We start from the raw sequence: 21,585 nt of genomic DNA, 5'->3' as shown, positions 1-21,585 counted from the left end.
TGCAAACACCACATTCATTTGTATTTATAGATGATGCAGGTGCATGGCAAGCCAGGCCATCCAATGTTCTTTGTTATCAAGTACCTAGTTTGTAACTTTGTTTCCAGTAATTACATAAATTATAACAAACAAAATAAAATCATAATCACTCTTTTCTTTAAAGAAACGATAGTGTGAAGTCACATACATTATTCAAACTATAAAGATGAAAAGTTTCTTATTTCTGTATTGGTGTTTGATGCTAGTGTTTTAACTGTGTGTGTTCTGAGTGATGGTGTGTGTTGTCTCAATGAGGATTGTTCATAGCGTTTGGGCTGCTCTGAGCCTATTTTGAGACGTGTGAAGAGTTGTGTTGCTTGGAATGAGTTTTGCAGGTGATGTGAACTGTTCAGCTCAGGTGACTGTTGGTAATGCAGACTGTAGTTAGAGTTTTGCTCATGTGGCTTCAGTTGTGACCACTGTCGTTTAGCGATCAACAAAAAAAACCTAAGTTGTTCAGGATTCCTGTTAAGGGTCTGTTTGACCTCTGACCTTGTACGAAAAATCTGAAGAGCATCTGGTCCACGATCCATTTTATTCACAGCTTACTAATATTTACAATGCCAGACTTGAATTACTATAAGAACCCATTCTTATTAACATTTACAAGCATGCTGGAGGATAAACACCAACCACAGATTTAACTAGAGAACCATTAGTTACAACTTACAAACCCCTTATTAAACAGTGGTACCAAATTGTTATGATGCATCAACATTGTTTTATTATTGTGTTTTGCTAGAAAACTCCTGACAGATTGAAATTCATAGCACTAAAATAACTCTACATCTTGACAACATGGGATGGTAAAACAGAAGGAATTTTTGAAAACCGTATTATGAACATTTCCTCACAATTAATGCTGCTGTTTTACAAAGGGAACCAAAGGGAATGGAAGGAAGCTTCCATTAGCCCTGCTGGTCAGCCACTCGTTGCTTTTCTTTCTGCCGGTAGTGGAAGAGGCTGGTAGTGTCAAGGTCACCTGCATGGTGAATAGCCTCTGCAAACAGCTTCACCACCTAATATACGCAGAAAAAAAAAAACATTAAGCTGAAGCACATCAAGTGAGAGAGACAGACATATGTATATAAATGTAAGTTTTCCCCAGTCACTGGTAGTGTGACATTTACTGACCTGATGATTAGTGATGAGGGGAACACCGTGGTCGACAGCCATTCTACGGATGAGGAAGTTATCCTTCAGGTGGCGAGTGTTGTTATTGGGCAGGTTGACCACCAGGTCAATAAGACCCTCGCTGATGAGTCTATAAAAACAGTGTCGGAAACAACATAATTAGACAAATGTCATATTGCACACTGCAATATTTGTGATAATACAGTTGAATGAAAGGGTTTCCTGTAATTAGAGTTTGTCTTGTTGATCCACTTGAAAAATCAACCCCTAACTATGCGACCCCTTTGCTTTCCACTTTCAGCGCATTGATTTGCTTCTGCAGTCCACACAATTGTGCCCCAATGGCTCGCACTGATGCCCTTATATAAAACTGTTAACTGGTTCCATCAAAATAGCTTAGACAAGCTGATTGTATGCGACCTGCCCAGCAAAAAAAATGTCAGCAAGCAACTAGTGACTGATGAAGAAAATCTGATATTTCACATAACTATTGTTAGTTCCCTATTGTAGCAGTTGTTGAAATCATTTAGTTTACCTCTTAAATATAATACTTATAGCATATCTCTCTTTCTGTCTCTCACTCACTCTCTCACACACAGTAAAGCCCTGGCTGCGTTGCCTTTTTCATTTAAAGGCCTTTGACAGACTGCATTGAATTAGGGCTGAATTCTAAAAGAAAATATGGAGGACAGACAACAGTAACAACAAAGGTCATGTTCCTTTCTATAAAGAGTTGGCCTCTATGCAACCTCGCACAGCTGATGCCTGCCAGCCCTATGTGTATCTGTCTGTGTGTTGTTTTGGTCTAGACCTATTAAATTCCCTTTACATCCTCTTCTTCACAAGCTAATTCCCAAACATGTGGTCCAGACGGCTTCATTGTAGCATGATCACGACTTGTTTGTGGAATCATTACCTGAAAATGGCGGTTATTGGCTAATTATTCTAAGTTGCTAGAACAAAAATTGCTGTTTTTTTGACACCTGAACAATGACTGGAAGAAATGCAGTTAGCTTCACTTTAAGTGCAATCAACTAAAATGTCAAGTTAAATTAGTTTAAATTATAAAGTATAAGGTATGTTTGCTTTATTGGTGGCCATGTGCAAATGCAAACCAAGATGCTTCAGCTACTTACTTACAAGACTTTCCTCATCATTCCTATTCAAGCCCTAATTCTGGCTAATGCACTTTGGACGTCTGCTACATCTTTTTGTTCTCATCAGCATATGACAGAGATAATGAAGGGGCTATGCCCTTAGATCTTAAGGCAGTTTTACAATTTATGTATTAAGCACTGCCTCAGGAAACCATAAGTATGGCTTAGCCTCAGAGTTTCACATTAGCTGGCTTTGTTTTCCATGTTTCCTTGAATGTGCAAAAATAATTAAAACATCAAATTATTGTTCAAAAGTATTTCCCAACCTCTTAATACTAGGCAAACTGGTGTCTCCTCCCTTATCAGAGGGCCAGGCAACTGGAGTGGCAGGCACATCATTGGCCCACAGCCAAGCAGAAGTGGCTTCAGTAGCATAGAGCTAGAGGAAATAAATAAAATTACATCATATACAGAATGTCATAAACAATATTGAGGGGATTAATGTAAATCTTTTAATAAGAGGAGAAGCAAAAGAAGCAGGAAGCTCCATCAACAAGAGTTGAAAATCAGATTTTCAATGAGAAGTCTGGTCTGTAGTGTTTGAGACATACAGGCTTTCAACACTCACCTTGAATCCTTCCTCTTTCAGCTGATGGGCTGTAGCCAGGAAATTGGGTCGGAACGAATGCTGGATAGGAGGGAAGCGGAAAGAAACAAAAAGCAGGATTAGAAATACAGAGGAAATAAGGGTTTTTCATGTTTTCTCTGTTTATCCAAAATGGTAGTAGGAATTGTAGGAGAAAAAGTCCATCACGTACAGTTCGTCTTTTTAGTTTTAAATGTCCCCTCATCTCTTGGTCCCCTTTTCAAGCAGTAGTCACTTTGTGCAATGGTCAGACGCCTTTACTTGCAGTACATATATCTAGTAAATCTTATCAACAGGTTTCCAAACAGAGTATGAGCAATATGGAGTGCTATGGAGCAGCTTTTTCAACGGTGGACCATCTATAAAAACTTATAAAAACATGCATAATTAAACTACAGTGCTGCTCATCTATCTCACGATTGGCATGGTTTTATTTCAGTTTGCCTAATAGCTAACTGAGATAAGATCCATATCAATGCAAATCAAACCAGCTATTAGGCTAACTGAAATAAAACCGTGCCAATCTCTAGGTATGGTGAAGGGAATGTGATGATGTGGGGCTACTTTAATTCCAAAGGCCAAGGGAACTTTATCAGGATGCATAGTATCCTGGATCCATGAAATAACTGGCCTTTAAAAATAAAAATCTGCCTTCCTCTATGGGAATTTAACATATGGGTATGTATAATTATGGCCCCTGTATTTTAAGGAAGAACATTTATTTATTTACAATACATTATTTATTCACAAAAAAATTGGTTTTGGATTTTTCCTAATTTTTTTAATTAAGGCATTAAGATCAATTTCCAAAAGATGATTTTTTTATTCCTCTTTTTAGTCAACTTTAGCATGGGTATGAATACTTATGAGCAGCACTGTATGTCCAATTTGATACATTTGCACATACATATGTTTTATATTTGTCACACAACCAACACAGGATGTAAAGAAATAATAAAAACAAATAATTCTGTAATGCATTTAGGTTGTTAGACATCAACTTCAAATGACCCACTTAATAAATTCCTCCAAACATACTGAAAGTGCTGAAAACTCCTTTGTGAGTTTTTGCTGCTGATTTGCAACTCATTACGCTCAAACTGGGTGCCCTTCAGCTAAGTAAACAATACGCTTGCTAAAATTACTACAGTCTCACCAAAACCACTGTGATATGGTATGCTATTCTTTGTATATTCTGCAGCCTACCTTACTATGTCTGTGTTAAATGACACATTGCATGTCGGTATGATGTATTAAGTGTTTGCTATGAGCGTAAATTAACTTCCGTCAAATGATGCAACCAATGTGTGTTGCACGAAATACCTGCATTAACACATTTGTTTGGCCAGTTAGGGGCTGGGGCGTAATAGGGCAGTAGAAACCAGCCGAAAAACAAAACTGACTTGCTACTTTTTAAGTTGATACAGTTAACTTGGCAAACAGTTGCTAATTTACAACTGTAGCATTCGTTTGGAGTCATATTTCTGGTTACCTAACAAATGCAAGTCCGATATTCACACTCCTTTTAGCTGTTTTTTGTTACTTTCTACGAGCTCTTTTGGGAAATATCTGTCTCTTTAGCTGCTACATGTTCCACCAGCAAGTTGCTAACTTTGCCCATCTGCAGTTTGGTGCTGCGCAGTGAGTAGCTCATTGTTGCTGCTGGAAAAGAGGTTGATGAAAGTGGTGAGACTGAACCCAAACAATTAGCTGAAAGGCTAAAAAAAGCTCTTTTCAGCTGAGGGGGACTGCAGTCGAGCAGTAATTCTCTGAGTTTCCCCCTTTCACATCATTGTTGGCATCTAATCCATTGTTAATATAAAAATATTGATGATTGCGTCCCAACGTCCCGACTGTTTTAATCCTCCTACCACAAACTTTCTCAAAACTATTGGGAGGTAAATAACATCTGTGTGTAAAGTGTTGCTGCTTGTCAGCCTTGTTGGTGCATAGGTGACCCAAGGTATGTGGACCTGTTCCCCAAGAGCCCCAATTATACAGTGTTGTGAGAGTTTTGTTAACGCTGCATTAGTCAGACTCGCAGTTTGGCAACCTAGGGTGGCAGCACGACTTAATTACCACAACCCATGTGACGTGGTGTCATTAAAAAGTACAGTGCTCTGCAGCTGAGGATTTAAAAAAGGATTGAGAGAGGTTTCTGCAGCAAGTTTATCCAGAAATGGTTATTGCACTTGGTTAATGAGATCAACACTTTTGTTCAGCACTTAGCTGGTTAAGTCATTTTTGTGAGATGTTTCTCATCACTGTGGGATCTATTATAGTGAGGATTATTGTTTGTTTGGATAGTTATTGAGTTTTATGTTTGGGTAGTATCTCTTATTCATTTTGGTATAACACCATCAGATTTACTCATCTGAGGTTGACTCACCGATAGGTATTTCAACCTCTCTGGGTCATTCACACACAATGCCACTTGAGTGCTGTTGTCTTTTAGTTGCATGAGAGTTGTTAGCGTTGCATGATTTAAGGTGTGATTAAGTGTGAAACAAACTAGGGAGTGCCAAGTTGGCATTGTAAGAAGCTGATAGCCTAAAAGATTTATACCACCTGTTCAGAAGGCCCTTTGTATTTGGTGTCTTGTGGGCAGGAACCGCCAAAAGGAAACGCAAACAGGAGGCAAAGACTTCCAGATGGCTGTCGTCTTACCTGAATCCCAATCAGGATGCCCTTCTGTGGTAGCTTAAAGCCTGTGGAGAGCATAGCCTTCAGGAATGCTGAATAAATGTTTGGTCCAAAACAAGCTACCTGCAATCAAAAAACAACAATTGAAGCACACGTGAGTAACTGTGACAAAAAAAGACTATGTATTGAAAATAAAAAAAAATATCTTTTTTTGGGTTGTGTGCGTCTCAAAGGGGCTTACTTCTCCAGTGGAGGCCATCTCACAGCGAAGCACAGGGTCTGCATCCCTTAGCCGTGGCCAGGAGAACATGGGTGCCTGGAGGAAGAAGGGAGGGATTTGTTTCAACATGCTTTTTTTGTGTGTAAATCTCCTTTTTTAGGTGTAACCAGTAGTTACAAGTCACTGTCATTTGGTCAGTTGAATCCGTTTACCAAAAAGGCAGTTCTAATGACTTAATTAACCATGACAAAAAAATAAAACAACTAATAACCATTACAAAGGTGGCAGTCAATAGGGAATAATTTCCCACATAAATGGCATCAGCCCATTGGAATAATTTAAGGTATTTACACTGCTGCCACCTAGAGTTGAAAAAGACATTGCAGTCCATTTAAAAGTAAAAGGTGAACGAGCCTGTGGCAGTTGCATAATATGCTTATGGCAATTAATGTCTGTTTAATAAGATGAATACAAACTAAAATACTATTTATATATTTCTGTCTCATGCAAACCACCACTTTTGCTTCAACTATGAAATGGTACATCAGAGAAAAGAGGGAGAGAGGTATGGTAACACAGTTAAAGCGATTAGTGCTACAACTGCTGGTGAAGATGGAGTAAAGGGAAAGAAAGGAGGCTTCTCAAACTGCAATGGGTCGCTATAACAGCCTGTTTGACATGCTGTCTCCACACTGAGAAGAAGTAGGTGGCCTGAGTGATAGAGCAACAGCAGGGTGAGCCAGAAGAGGAGAAGGGGTGTGGAGGAGAAAAGAGAACAGGAAAAAAGAGAGAAAGGACAGGAGAGGAAGAGAAGACTAAATGACAAGTGAAGAGGGTAAATGAGCAGACCTCAGAGAAGAAAAGATGGAATAAAAGGAGGAACAAAATTAATTAATGTTAAGACAGGAGAGATAAACTTAACAATTAAAGGAAGATGAAAAGAATGGAATTGGGGAAGAGAATAAAATGAAAAGAGGGAAAGGAAAAGATAAAATTATACATTTTAAAAGAGGAGATGGGGAGGAGAGAATGATTGAAAGGGAAGTGTAGGAACAAGAGCAGAAGACAGTAGTTTCTCGTTATTGTATTACAGACAAATTAAGAATAGTGGGGCACCAAGTGGGAAGCCATTCTTATTTCTCCATTTAAAAGCAGACAACCCTCATTACCTTGAAGAGAGAGAGGTGGTGTGGCGTTGTGTGGTTCATGCATATGCACACACACACACTCTCTCTCTCACACTCTCTCACACACACACACACACACACACATAGAGGCAAGGGCCACTAGGGGGGGAGTCATCCTTGAAGCAGGCTATCTAATCAGCTGAATGTAATGTTAGCATACTAATGTAAGAAGGGACGAAGAGAAGTGAATGCCGACAAGGAACCAGCATCGCTTATCATGGCTTTGTTCAAAGAGTCAGAGAGAGTGAAGTATGCATAGATAAAATGGCAGAATGTAACCAAGAAAGAAAATGAAATAAAATGAGAGAAACACATACATAAAGGGAATAACCGTGAGAGCAAACTTTTAATAATAATAATAAAAAATATAAAAAGAACAGAATTTGTGAAATACAGAAAATGTGTGCCACAAAGACATTTACTTGTGGGCCAGAACAGTGGATTTGTACATAATTCCAATAAAGAAGGGGCCATTTTACCCACCATACCAACTGTAGAACCAAATCTACAGTAAACACTTAAAACTATGAAGCAAGTGAAAAACTAACCACTAACAAGAGCCGTTAGAAAGAAAATGAGAAACCGTACAAAAGCTTTCATGAACAGAATAATGAAAACCTCAGGGTCTCAGTTATAATGGTGTGTCTCTGGGACAGAATGTATGTGACTGTCACACAATAACCAAGGCTATGTAACCACAGCATCCTACCAACACACACACACAAACACTGCTTCCCCATCGCTCTAGACCACACCGACTGCTCACTCCTGAGAGACAGAATTGTGAAGCTCCACAACATGAACAATATTATCTTGGGGTACCAGCTGAAGTAAATTAATAAAGTAACACATTTCCACATAGCATTGTTGCTCACTATGGGCCTTGTTAGATGCCAAAGTGGCACCTGTGTAAAGGTCTTTATCGTTGCAGCTGAATGGAAAATGAACAGCTACATTTATACTTACAGATTTTTTGAATAACAATTTCCACATTTTTAATGATGACGGATATTTTGATATTCTAACAAAACAACTAGAAAGGCGCAGTTTTCTGACAATTCACTTGGAATCGGTGTGCTAAGGAGAGCTAAATGGTTGGTATTGTAGGGCATTACCAGGGGTTTGATGGGGCTTTCGTAGGTCATTACTACGACATTACTGGGTGATTACTGGTAGGTTTCTAAATGGTCAATGCTAGGTGTTTGCTAGCATTTCTGGTGTGAATTCCAGGGTGAACTGTAAATAGATAGAAGACAGGTATGCGTGGTTACTAGGTAGTTGCTAGGGTGCCTCAGGTCGGTTCATTTGGCATTACTAAGGTGTTGCAAGTGGGTGCTAGGGTACATGGGGTGGTTGCATCAGCATTACTAGGTGGTGCTAGGTTTAAGTGTTGATGCTAAGGAAGATGGTGTTGTTGCTTTGGTGATTCTAGGTGGTTATTAGGGTGTAATGCCTGGATACAACTGTCAAAGAAGTAGTTCTGATGCTAGTATAGTTAGTAGTTGTTGTGACAGTAGTGTTTTAATGTTTTATTTGTGGATAAAGAGTTAGAATTGGGATAGAGAATAGTTTTAAAATGTCTTTTTGTTCAGAAAACCATATAAAGTGGCTAAAGTGGGTGATTTTACCATTAACATCCTCACTGTACAGTAGCTGTTTGAAAGTCAGAGAAAAAGGATACAATTTCTACCAATACCTCAAAAAGTTTAAAAGATGTCAAAAACACTTATGTGGTATTAGCATGACCTTTTTCTAGAGTAACTGGGCTTAGAATGTATCTATTTCAGAAGTCACCATAATGTCCTGCATGCCACGCTCAAGGGGACAAGACATGCATCAGTTGGAAGTTATTTTACTTTAGACAATAAGTGCACCAAACCACTAAATCCACTCGCTCCTCTCCCTCTCAGTATCATAAATGCAACAGTTTTATTGTTCCTATGACTTTGTATATAGAGACAGTAATTACACAGTGGGGACTTGTTAGTGAAAATAAAACAACATGGCCCTTAAATTAGGGACAGTCAGAGAGAGAGAAAAAAAGACAGCAAGAGCAACAGGATGAGATAAATGAAGATGGTCTCTCTAGATGGCAATGACTTGTGCCTTGTGATGACGATACAGTGAGGACAGTGTGGATACAGGCTAATGGCACACACTTCAGGCTACTAAGGCTGGATAATGGTGGGGGGCTTGATGTTGAGGCAGCAATAATGTGTTAATCAGGAAGAAAGAAACTAGCACTACTTTTTTAAATAATTGTCATATATTGTGGCAGGGTTTACAGCAAGGCCTGTATTAGTCAGGGCGTGTAACGTCTGTATCATAGACTCCAGGTAAACTCTGGAAGTCTTTTAAGCCTGGCACCTTGAGTATTCAGAGCTCTGATTAATATTCCTCACCACTGTGCAGACTATAAATTGAAAACTTTAGGTGGTGAGGAAGAGTGGGGGATTATACCTGCGTGATTGGCTCCAAACTACAGCCATTGTTACAGCAGTTCTGTTGTAATTAGAGGGAGAAATTACTTTGGAAAAAAATAGCTTTTGAACAACTGGCGACACGTAAACTCTCTCATACCCAATCTAAGAAGTAAGCCTCCCAGAAAAAAACCTACGACTCCCTCCCCCATCATGCCAAGGTAGAGCAGTAATTGCTGTCTTTGTTATGTGATCCAATGGAAGCTGTACTAACGGAACCGGCAATATCTATTAAGATATCATACAGTACATGTAAGGCTCTTTACATAGGAAGTCATTTTCAGACCATACATAATACATCAGGCTGTAAGAAGTTCGGAGACATGGTTATTAGGACTTGTAAGAAACATTTTAAAGTCACATTTATACAACAAGTAGTTATTACCTTTAAACTCGCTATTGTGTTTGTGGCCATTAAATCTCTCAAGTCTTTGAGAGAAAATTACTTTATCCATCGGCATATAAAAACCCTTTGAAACACATTGTATATTATTAAAAATCCTTTGTCATCACAGGATGTTTAATCATGTAAGGCGAAAAGTAAAACCTGCTTGACCCGTAAGCCCAACCACAAACGGGGCCCCAGTGTTACTTTCTATTCAAGACTTTGGGCCCTATCTTGCACCCGGCGCAGCGCCTGACGCAAGCGTCTTTGCTAGTTTAAGATTATGTTAAGTGGCAGATCAGTAGGTTTGCTGCAGTTAAATATATATCCTCTGTCCCAGACGAAACCTAATATTTATGTGGAGGACGCAAGATCATTTTATAATTATAATATGACCGCGTGGTGAACCTATGAACTTAACTCATAGACATCTGACATTAAAGATTTGTGTTGTTGTTGCCCAGATAAAATTACAGAGAAAAAATGGAAATACTAAGGTCACTATGTCACAGGCAAAGGAGACAGAAAGAACTGAGGAACAAGGAGACCAGGGACAGTCAGGTGTAGAGTCTCAGGTAAGTGTGTTGAGCTTAGTTCATATTTTTGGAGGTGTGTAGCTGTCAGGGTTAGCAGATGAGCTTTATCAGAGGCTCACTAATTTATATTATGATCAGCTAATTTAACAAATGTACAAAAGCATTGTATTTTCTTTTATATGGGGACACTTTTTCAAAATAAGTCATTATGTTTTAAGGTATTTTTGTGGCTTGATTGTAAACTTAAAAATAAATAAATGGTTTTTAAGAAGAATATTTTGTTCAATTTAGTCAGCTCTTTCATTGAATCAAGAGAAACACTGAAAAGAAGGATAATGGTACAGTCTCCATGCTACACTAATGATAGTATTAAGGCTTTCCTCTGTGTACACATATCCTCTACAAGTATAATTGTGGCTGTATTATTTGCGTCCCCTTCAAAAATTGCTCTTCAGAAATTTTATGTTTATTGTCCCCACCTCCCAACTGTTAGATGAGATTTATGCCCATGCATGCACCTGGCGCACAAACCCTTTTTTCCACCGTTAAACTAGCAAAAGTGGATTTGGACACGCCCTAAACGCACCTGTGCCATGCGCTTAGATCGTTAAAATAGGGCCCTTGTTGACTTTTGTCCAGAAAAAGGCAACAGGCTATGCAGCACAGGGACATGTTTGCACGGATTTTAGACCTTACTCGTACACTATAGAGGCATTTTCCTTATGGAAGCATTTAATCTTAACAGAATGTCCATGTTCAAGATCAGTAAATAAACTAGAAGGCTAAAAGGAAAATGCTTGCGCTTAAAAGGCAGTGGTTTATTTTGGACTGTATAAATCACCAGTATTTCCACATATATAATTAAAGTTGGGTTTTTTTCTGTATGTGAGGCTGTTTTTCCAGAGTTCAGTATCGTTATGTTTGTGCTTTCCAGAAAAGCAGTAATAGGTCGACCTAAAAATGGTGGTTAGCCAAATGCTCCATGTACTTTTTGCCAGTATGAATGCAATGTTAATAAGCAAAAAATGAAATAGATACTTGTAAACACACCTTTAACAAAATCAAAACAAATCCCTTCTGAAACAAATGTTTTAACATAATACAAAAGCTTAGTTTGATAGCCCTGTCTGACATAGTGCTGATTCACTCTAAGTTCTAGTTGCTAAACGTGGCACAGATAGTAGTTTGGGCAAGAGAATCGGCCCTTTTCTCAGCAGACTTCATAGTAAGAAAAGCACAAGTGTTACCAATGACATTAATGATGGCTCCATGTACCAGTAAGACTTAGTGTGACAATGAACCAGCATGTACAATATCAAGACCCTCAAACTGAAGCAACTAAATGGAATTCAGCCATCATTCATTTTATTATTTATACCAGTGATTTTTGGACAATGAAGACTAAATAAAAGGAAAAGTAACCCTTTTGTACTTTTGGACTACTGTGACATGTCAAAAAGTCTTCTGTGAAAAAGGCCCATAAAGATTATTATCTCTGCAACGAAGCCGTGCTTACACTGGTGCATTTCAAAGGGCAGCCCATTGTCTAGGATGTTTGTGTTTAAGCCATGAGTCAGAAGTCCTTACTTACTTATAACGCTATCAACTTCTTCTTCATTTATTTATCCATACATCCATCCATTCAATCTCTGTGCTCTATAAAAACTCAACATTGAAATAAAAGGAATAAAGATTGAAGGAAGCCAGTCACGCAGTTCTCAGCTTTAACAGTTATTTCAGTTTCTCTACTTACCTTGATGCCTACGTAGTCTACAGGGATGATGGGGCTCTCCAGCGAGGGCAGGCTGGCCTCATCCAAAGGCTCTCCCACCATTACTTTAGTTGCCACATTGATAAAGTCCACACCGATTGTTTTTGATACAAAAGGGAATGAGCGTGATGCCCGCAGATTACACTCGATCACCTAAAAGGGTACACAACACAAACAGTAATTTCCAAAAAGCCACCCATTTTTTTTTACAGACTAGATAGTTCAGTGCACATATTGGCTAAGGCTAATCAAAAAATAAACACACTCAGTGCAGATATGTAAATTCACAAAGCACAAACATATTGTACAAACGGCCAGAGTCAGTACATGCAAATTTCCTGTTTGCGTGCTGTAGCTGGAACTTCAAAACTGAAGGCAACAACATTGATCATAAAATCCATCCACCTTTGCAAATGATTCTGAACACAAGGTGATTTCAATTTGGGTGTAAATTGCATTTGCTGCATCCAGGTGTGAAAATGTCGATCTATCATTTAGTCATACCTCGAGAGTTATTACCTACCATAACATCATTGCCTTTAACCAGAAATTGAGTGTTAAAGGGCCCCGAAATTTCAAATGCTTGCGCAATTTTCCGGGTGGAAATCTTAACCTGAGAGCAATGAAAAAAGAAAACATACATACATTTGTAAGGCTTTCTTGACCAGTTTCATCCCATAATATCTCTAAATACACAAATGGAGAGCAATTTTGCATAATGTACTTTGTGGTTTAAATGCACACAACATATGAGAGAAACTACTGGTTTCCCATGGAATATCAATTCGGTCATTAAAATAAAATGATAGTATAATTGATATGGTTTGAATGCTGAGGGTGACTTAACTTACCTTTTCTAGTGCCCCCTGGCTAATAGTCTGGGTTGGTAGCATTAGAGTGGCATCTCCTGAGTGTACCCCCGCATCTTCCACATGCTCAGTTATGGCATGGACCAGCACCTGGACACAGACAAACAGTGATTATGTCTCACTTACAGCATTTGCATGTAGAACATAGCTACTGACATGTTGGTTGATTGAATGACTGCTATGGTGTTTATTCTTGTCTTGTTTGTTTTTTATGAGACTGGTTGACTGCAAAATTGAATTGCCCTTTAGGGATAAATAAAGTTGTTTGAATTGAATAAGCGACAGAAATCCATACTCAAGGCAACTCAACTTTCACATCCTCCATTCTCTGATGAACATTTTTCAGACTTAGTGGCAGAAGGCCTTAAGGCTTTATGTGTTTATAACTACAGTATGTCACAGTGCAAAATAGTATACAAAAAATGCAGTGAGTGTTGAGTTGTGCATTTGGAGGAAATTAATAAATTCAATCAGGTCAGATTAAAAGTCTGCTCAGGACAAACGGACTATATTTGTTGACGGACTACGTAGGAAACAATGTATGCAGATGTGCAGTGTCAAAAGAATAACTTCCAACTCTTCACCCACAGGAAAGGAGATTTGTATCACCAAGCAACTCTGTGCGAGTGTGTGTGTCTGTAAATGAGCTGCCGTGTCATTAGCTCATTTAAACTGCTGCTAACCACAGCATTCATTAGCACTCTTCAGATAGAGCCTGTAATTAATACGCATTATCTCTGACACACACACACACACACACACACACACACACACACACACACACACACACACACACACACACACACACACACACACACACACACACACACACACACACACACACACACACACACACACACACACACACACACACACACACACACACACACACAATAAGGCCTGTTTGGTATTCAATGGATGGACAGCTTGTTAATGTGATACTGAAGATAAAGAAGGGGCTGTATTCAGGGAAAGTAGAGAGAGAAAATCTACTATACAACTGGATTGCCCACGTTCTAACCAACACCCTTGAAATGACTCCCACAGCCTAAACAATAGAAAACAGTCCGGGCGTTCAGGACAAGGACTTAGGTGGCTCCGTCGCAACTTACAATGCAAACAATTATACAGTTACATAAGTTTTCAAAACCAGCTCATGGTTAAGGGACTGTTGTTAACGTACAGGAATGATCCCTCTGAGAGGTTCCATGTGTCTCAGTCATGTTAAAATTAAATTTAGCAATTTACTTTTTCTGTATGTTCTCTACGTGTGCCTTATCTATTTCTTCAGGCAATTTTCCTACATTTTCCCAGAATGCCTTTCAACACCCCACAGAAAAAGAGAACCAGAATGTGTGCATCCTTATATTGAGTAATAATAATAAATGTACGTGTGAAAAGAAGTAAAATCAGATTACTTTGTTTTAAATAATCATTACGGTATGATATGAATATTCAAAATATTGTTAATTTCACTGCTGGACACAAGATGTTTCCTAATTCACTGAAAAATGTATGTCCACTGGAGGTTTCACGTTTCAACATCACTCGTGGCTTGTGTAAGTTGCATACTGGACCATTATTGGATGCCGTACTAGTTTGATGTCACAATATCATGCTCGTACATTTACGTGTTAAACTGAAGCCCTTTCTCATTTACCAAAATTTTAACCTCCTCAATCCTTGGGCTTGTGACCCCGGAAATCATTCTCAGTGTGCCATGTTGAAGGACGTTCCAACCAATTCCTAAAATGCACATCGAGGAGCGAGGGCCTGAGGAGGAGGAGTTATAATCAATGACACACTGATGTATCCTCTGCGGAAGTCTTTTTACCCGCGACATGTAAACAAAGGCATAACAGAGCAAGAGGAGGAAAGAGAGAGAGAAAAGGGGAGAGAGAGCGATAATAGAGTAATATCCGCTGCCCTGTGATTAATCTAACATTATGGATCGGGCCGGTCGCATAATATAAATTAACATGATTAATAGCGGGTGGGTGAAATAATACACAATCAAAAAAGAAATATTATTTACGTTGTCTAAAATGTGAACAACAGCTGCTGTCGGACAGACAGCTTCATTTGTAAGTGCGTCTAGAGAGACGTTCGAAAAACAGCAACTTAACTTCATTTGGATTAGCCTATTTCAGAGGTAAAAGGTCTAGTTCAGTTTAAAATGTATAACTACAGTTAGTTTGGCTGCTTAAATGTCCAACGAAATAGGCTGCAGTGACATTACTGCGCGTATGGAAACATTTACAAGCAGCCTCTTAATCATTAAAATAAATTGTTATGTTAAATACAACAAATAAAAATGTACAATTCCCATACATTCTTATCACATTTTGCCATGTTGTGAATTGAATTCCAAGTAAATATATAGAAGTTGTCATGAACACTTGTGCTCCTCCGACAGAGAAGATAAATACAGCCTATGACAAAACAATGAACAGCTGATGCAGTTGTGCTGCACGTCATATTTAATTGACGTCGCTTTTAATGACTGCTGCGAGGCAGAGATGTCTTGTGTTTGGTAAATGTTTGCTGCCTCAACTCCTCTCTCCTCGCTTCTCTTCCTTGACTCCTCGGCTCGAATCTCTTGTGGGCGGGACTAAGGCTCGAGGAGAACAAGGAGAGGAATCGAGGAGAGGAATTGGGGATGCACTAAATGGGAATTGGGAAAGGGCTCGAGATTGAAAGTGAGCATGGGGGAACTTTACCCCTTCAACAGATGAATTTGAAAACCGCCTTCTAGTGTCACACTCTGCACATACTATATATACAATATTATACAAAGTTATGCATAATACTTTCTGAATTTTACAAGATTACAAAAACTTTACTCTGTTTTATTTTGGAATTTTCTAATAATTCTGTGGAATAAATTAAGTTGAACAATATGGTATATTTATAATAGAGCAACACAGAGCAGAAGAAACTTCAAAACCAAAGAAAATGACAAATCTGTGGGGCATCAGATATGGACAGTTTGTTGAACAAGAATCATTTCAATATGGCCTAAACTGATCTAATCTAAAAAGAAAAATTAATTTAGTATCACCACTTTTTCTGCATTTTGGTTTTAATGTATTCTATTCTCCCAATCAGATCTGTCTGGGCTGTAATGTCTTTTCGCGGAAGATGAATGAGATTACTTCCACTTTATTCATCCACTGGGCTCAATATCTCCATTTAAACTGACTAAATAATGCCAGGCTACAGAGATAACAATGATACCGTTATAAATAAATAAAAAATATGGTCAATATGAATAAAAAGTAGATACAAATAATGTTTTCCAGGCTGCCGTTGCAAAATGATGTTACATTATGTAGAAGATAATTACTAACAAGTCATATTCTAAATAAAATCACACTCACTTTTTATCTTCTGGCGCTTCGAGTAATTATTCCAGGCAGAAAATAATAATACACCTGGTGCATGTTGTAAATTTAACCTGCAATGGTGAGGCTTCTTCACATACACAGGATGGCAACACAGTGGTACTAAGACGAGTAAGACAAAAGCTCATAAAACTAGACAGAATGTGTCAGTAATGTCTCACCTTGCCACCTTTTGCCACAGCATCCACCTCTACCTCCCTGGCACCGCTAATGAACTTGGTGATGACCACTGGATGCTCCTGGAAGAAAGACAGCAGGATGGTTATTCTATCAATTATTTAAAAAGGGAAAAAAAACCCGCCTGAACAAGGTTGTTGCATTTCATTGCAGTCTCTAAAATTTTAGTTAATGAAGATTGTTATCTTGGCTCTGTGCTCCAACACAATGGATTTGAAATCAAGCAATGACTCCATGGTAACTTTTGAGTGTGTTCACATGAATACAGAAAAATATTTCTGCTCAGCTAAAGCAACCAATGAGTTTTTGTTTGCATCACATAGTTTAATGTTCTTGACTAGTTATTGTCAAGAACCTGTTACCAGACCCCAATCCAACTATGCCTGTGACTCACTTTCTCAAGACTAGACTGTAGGCAAAAAAAAAAAAGATGGTTGCAGTACAGGCCTGGCAAAGCATCTCCAGGGAAGTGCCTGCGGATGTGTATGGGTCACAGACTTCAAACAAGAAACTTAATTTACTGCAAAGGATCTGAAACCAAATATTAACTATGATGTCTTTTTTCAATTGATCAATTTACATTTGATATCTTAAAATTAGGACTTTGTATTAAAATTTCTACAATTCCTACACTGCTCACCTGACGTGGACATTAGCACCCCTTAGATTAAAGCTAAAGGTCATCAATTTAACCTGATGGTCAATGTTTAACTTTGAATTCAATGTGCTGGAGTACACAGCCAACAAAAACAAAAATAATGTGTCACTATTCAAATACCTTAAAAGACCTACATGTTGTAGGAGTTGAATGTGATAAAAGAGTATTGCATTATTGCTCTTATAAAACCTGTGAAACTACTATTGAATGGCTTGCTTTGTTGTTTTGAAGGTGTAATATGGACATGTATGTGTGTATGCCTTTAGTCCCAGGTAGGGGCCCTTGGAGGGGCCAGGTGCCTCAAAGCCACCAAGGGATTTAGTGAAGGAGAGATGCACACACAATACTAGCCAACAGCCATGACAGCTGGTAGCATCAGTTAATTGAAAGCTGAGGGAGAACGCAATGCGGAAGTGTGTGAGTGTGTGTGTGTGTGTGTGTGTGTGTGTGTGTGTGTGTGTGTGTGTGTGTGTGTGTGTGTGTGTGTGTGTGTGTGAGTGAGTGAGTGAGTGAGTGAGTGAGCAAGTGAGCACTTGTCCTAACACGCAATGCAATTCAAGACAAGTGACAAATGAAAAGCCAAGGTGTGACTTATTGAGGCAATATTTCTCTCTCACATGTGCAGGCATACACACACACACACACACACACACACACAGAGTTAACACTGATCTCACCTGGGACACCTGAGTTGCCTCCCCCAAGAAGCGTTTCATCTCCTCTTCTCCGTACACAACGTTCATCGCAGAGCCGCTGGTGAGATGCAAGCAGAAGAGGGAGAGAGAGAAAAGAGAGTGAGGGAGAGAAAGCAAAAGGCCACAGGAGAGGAAGAGAAGCAAGCAAAGACTAGAACATACAAGCTTCAAATGATCGTTCAAAACACTCATTATCTCTCCGTTGCATCACTATTACCATCGGGAACAAGGTCTGGAAACAGTTAAAATAAGGAGCGAGAGAGAGAAGAACAGCTATTTAGGTCGAAAAGCACTCCAGGCTCTTGAAAACGAGTTCAGAGCTTAGTCATTAAAAAACAACCGATTTAGGCTAGTTTTGTTGTGGTGGTTGTTATTTTTGATTCTAGACTTCAAAAGGAGGGGTTGAGAGAAACAGGACAGAGAAAGGCCAAAATGCTTGGGTCAGATTTGTATTGCTTAGCTATCTGTTGCTCAGAAGCAGACATATGTCCAACCCCAAAATAAATACTGACCCTTCATTTGTGATTCATATGCATTTACATTCAGGCTTGTCTTTGACTTGGATGCCACATAGCTTCTGCATGCCTGTTCTCTGAATTTTCAAATGAATCCAATCATTTAGAAGAAATGTTTTCAATACTATTCTACATATGATGCCATGAAGAGTAAAAATGTTTATGTTATATGTATAAAATTAAAATGATTACGCAAAAATGTTTTGTACTCCATTAGTCCAGTTTTGACTATTTTACTCAGCAGTAACAGTAGTAGTAGCAGAAGTGCTGTGTTAATTTGATCTTTTTTGCCTAAAAATAGTCAAATTAAATATTTTTATACCAGTGGGCGACGAAAAGTCATGACTTTAGCTAACACTTGAGTGAAGAGTGGGAGTGGCATTGATATTTTGTTGATATTTCTCTTCAGGAAGGGGACGGTGTATTCGCCGTTCGGCTTCAAACGAAGCCCCGGACTGGCGGACGCTCCGGACCCACTCGCAACTTCTGCACTAGGTAAGATTGATTTTGTTTATGTTGACATTATGTTAGTGAAGGTAGTGTGCTCGCTTCCCTCTCCTGTATGCGATTGTCTGTTTCGCTTTTGCCGAGTGCTTTCGCTTTGCTGAGTGACCTTGATGACCTTAGCTGGTAACATGTAACTTCAAATACTAATGTGAGCGTGTTCGCTTGGTGTTAATTACTGTAACTGTAAACACCAGTGTAACATATTGTGTCGGTGAAGGGTGTGTCCTCGCTCCCCTCTTGCTGTACCGTTGTACATCGGCCCGTGCTCTCGCTCAGGCTAACTTGGAGGGTCCCTATCAAGAGTGTGGGGACGGATATTGACAGCTACTGTGCCAGTGAAGAAAGTGTTCTCGCTTCCCTCTCGCTGCATGTACTGTTTATTATTTTAATCTGCTAGTTAAAGTTACAGGTTAAATACGGCACTATACGTGTTTTTTGGTTTAGTTTTTTTCTGCCATCGCACTGCTCTCGCTCTGACTGACTTTGGCCATCAATCGGTGGCAGAGTTTCTTCACCATTATTGATGGACTCTCATAGTTGTAGTGTCTGTATGGCTCCTCTTCAACCCAAAGACGCCCACGACCTCTGCCCCCTTTGTCTTGGGGTCGAACATCTAAGGGAGGGCCTCTCAGAGGACCCCTGCATGAACTGCAGCTACATGCCCTGCACAGTGAGGGCTGCTAAGCTGGCCAAGGTGGAACTCCTGGGTGGGGGGGGTCATTCTAACTTGTCTTTTTCAGAGCAGTTGACCCCAGCCCAACCTACCCTATCCAAGAGTCAGACCACGGAGGCTGCGGGTGCTCCTTCCAGGAAGAAGGCCAAGTCTAGCGGGCTGTCTGCTAAGGTAAACTTGCTGACCACTGAGCTGGACCAGATGAAGTCTCTCCTACTCGATTTATAGCTCGATTTTATATTATGTTTTTACCAGGAGGGCGGAACCAGGTCGCGGACTTCCTCTCTCGTCCAGAGCCTCCACCGGGGGAGTGGCAGCTTCATCCAGATGTGGTACACAGGATCTGGGGTCTCTTCGGCAGGGCGGAAATAGATCTTTTCGCCTTGGAGATGTCGACCCATTGTCACTAATGGTTTTCTTTGATGGAGAAGAACAGCCCTCTTGGCCAGGATGCTCTGGCTCATGCGTGCCCGGAGGGCCTTTTCTATGCCTTTCCACAGTTTCCTCTGATCTTGCCGACGCTTGTCAGAGTGTTTCATCAGAGCCCCAGGCTTCTTCTGGTGGCCCCCTTCTGGCCAGCCAGGACTTAGTTCTCCTTGCTTCACAGACTCCGCTACAAAGCACCCTGGCACCTCTCCGGCAAGAAGCACCTCCTGTCTCAGTCGGGGGGTAGGATTTGGCATCCCAACCCCTGCCACCTTCAGCTGTGGGTTTGGCCCAACCCGTTGTTGACAGATAGCATAGAGCCTGTCAGGAATACTATCCTGAATGCCAGAGCACGGTCTTCCCGTCTGCAGTATGGGAACAGGTGGAAACTCTTTTTCTGAGTGGTGTACGGCTCGTAATTATGACCCAGTGCATTGTTATGTGCCTGCCATCCTTGAGTTTCTGCAGACCCTCCTGGACGGTGGCCGGTCTCCCTCTACCCTAAGAGTCTATGTGGCTGCCATTTTGTCGCCACATGTTGCGGTTGACAATAACACTGTGGGGAAATAAGGGGCTCTGAGGTTGTGTCCCACGAGCGCCACAAGGGCTCCTGCATGGGACCTGACCCTGGTGCTGGACACCCTATGCTCGCCTCCCTTTGAACCCTTGGCACAGGCAGAGCTGAGGTGGTTGGGCTGACAACCACCACAAGCTCCTCCCTAGTGCTGGTATGCTCACACCAATCAGCCTGTCCACCTGGCACAATTTGACCCCCCTTTCGGAGAAATAATTCCTTAGAACTACTGAGCATTTGCATTTCACTCAGGACTGTAAACAGTGAAGGAATTAGACACATTCTAAATGTTTAAGCTATGGATTGACATTTTGGAAAATGTTTTACTTATAAAAAAAAGTCGCTTAGATAAAATGGCAAAACTAGGAAGTAGTCTGAAAACTGTTTGAGCATATATATATATATATATATATATATATATATTTTCATAACCAAAAGGAATGATGGATTTTCTCGCTTGAACATATTTTAGGGCAAAATACTTTTACTTTTAGTGTCTGTGTGTGTGCATTTTACCGTTATGAAATATGATGCATGAATCTGACAAGGAAGAGAGTGTTTGGAGTGGAAATGTGTGAGTTTGTGCATATGTACTAGGCTGAGAAGAACATTAAAAACCATTAACAAGTATGTCAAAAAGGAAGAGTGAAAATGCTTTAGGGATGGGAAAAGATCAGAGGGAGTTCACCCTACGCAGGAGAGGAGAGGCTCATTTGCCTCATTAACAGTATCCGGCAAAGGATACGTCATTCATACATACAATACATACATACATATACACATACATACATACATACATACATACGTACATACGTACATAACGGCTTGCATGTAAAACCATAAAAAGTCCAAAACTCCCTTATACACAAGTTTCTGCTCAGTGACAAAGCCCTGATGAATACAGGGTCTCATCACAACATCTGCTGGACAAAAATGTCACTGCAAGATT

At 39.9% G+C, this 21,585-nt stretch overlaps 1 protein-coding gene across 1 annotated transcript in view; it reads right to left on the bottom strand.

Annotated features, from left to right (window-relative positions):
• Positions 1–555: 555 nt before the first annotated feature.
• cps1 (carbamoyl-phosphate synthase 1, mitochondrial) overlaps positions 556–21,585 on the bottom strand; it is a 60,781-nt gene continuing 39,751 nt past the window's right edge. The window contains 11 exon segments of the mRNA XM_039818292.1: positions 556–1,058; positions 1,174–1,303; positions 2,597–2,709; positions 2,899–2,958; positions 5,584–5,682; positions 5,801–5,875; positions 12,121–12,291; positions 12,662–12,751; positions 12,990–13,097; positions 16,573–16,650; positions 17,924–17,999. Coding sequence (XP_039674226.1) covers positions 948–1,058; positions 1,174–1,303; positions 2,597–2,709; positions 2,899–2,958; positions 5,584–5,682; positions 5,801–5,875; positions 12,121–12,291; positions 12,662–12,751; positions 12,990–13,097; positions 16,573–16,650; positions 17,924–17,999 — 1,111 coding nt within the window. The 3' untranslated portion in view covers positions 556–947.

Source organism: Perca fluviatilis, chromosome 12 (assembly GCF_010015445.1).
Source record: "Perca fluviatilis chromosome 12, GENO_Pfluv_1.0, whole genome shotgun sequence".
Classification (NCBI taxonomy): domain Eukaryota; kingdom Metazoa; phylum Chordata; class Actinopteri; order Perciformes; family Percidae; genus Perca; species Perca fluviatilis.
Note: the sequence above shows the minus strand (reverse complement) of the source record. Positions and strands in the feature narration are given on the sequence as shown.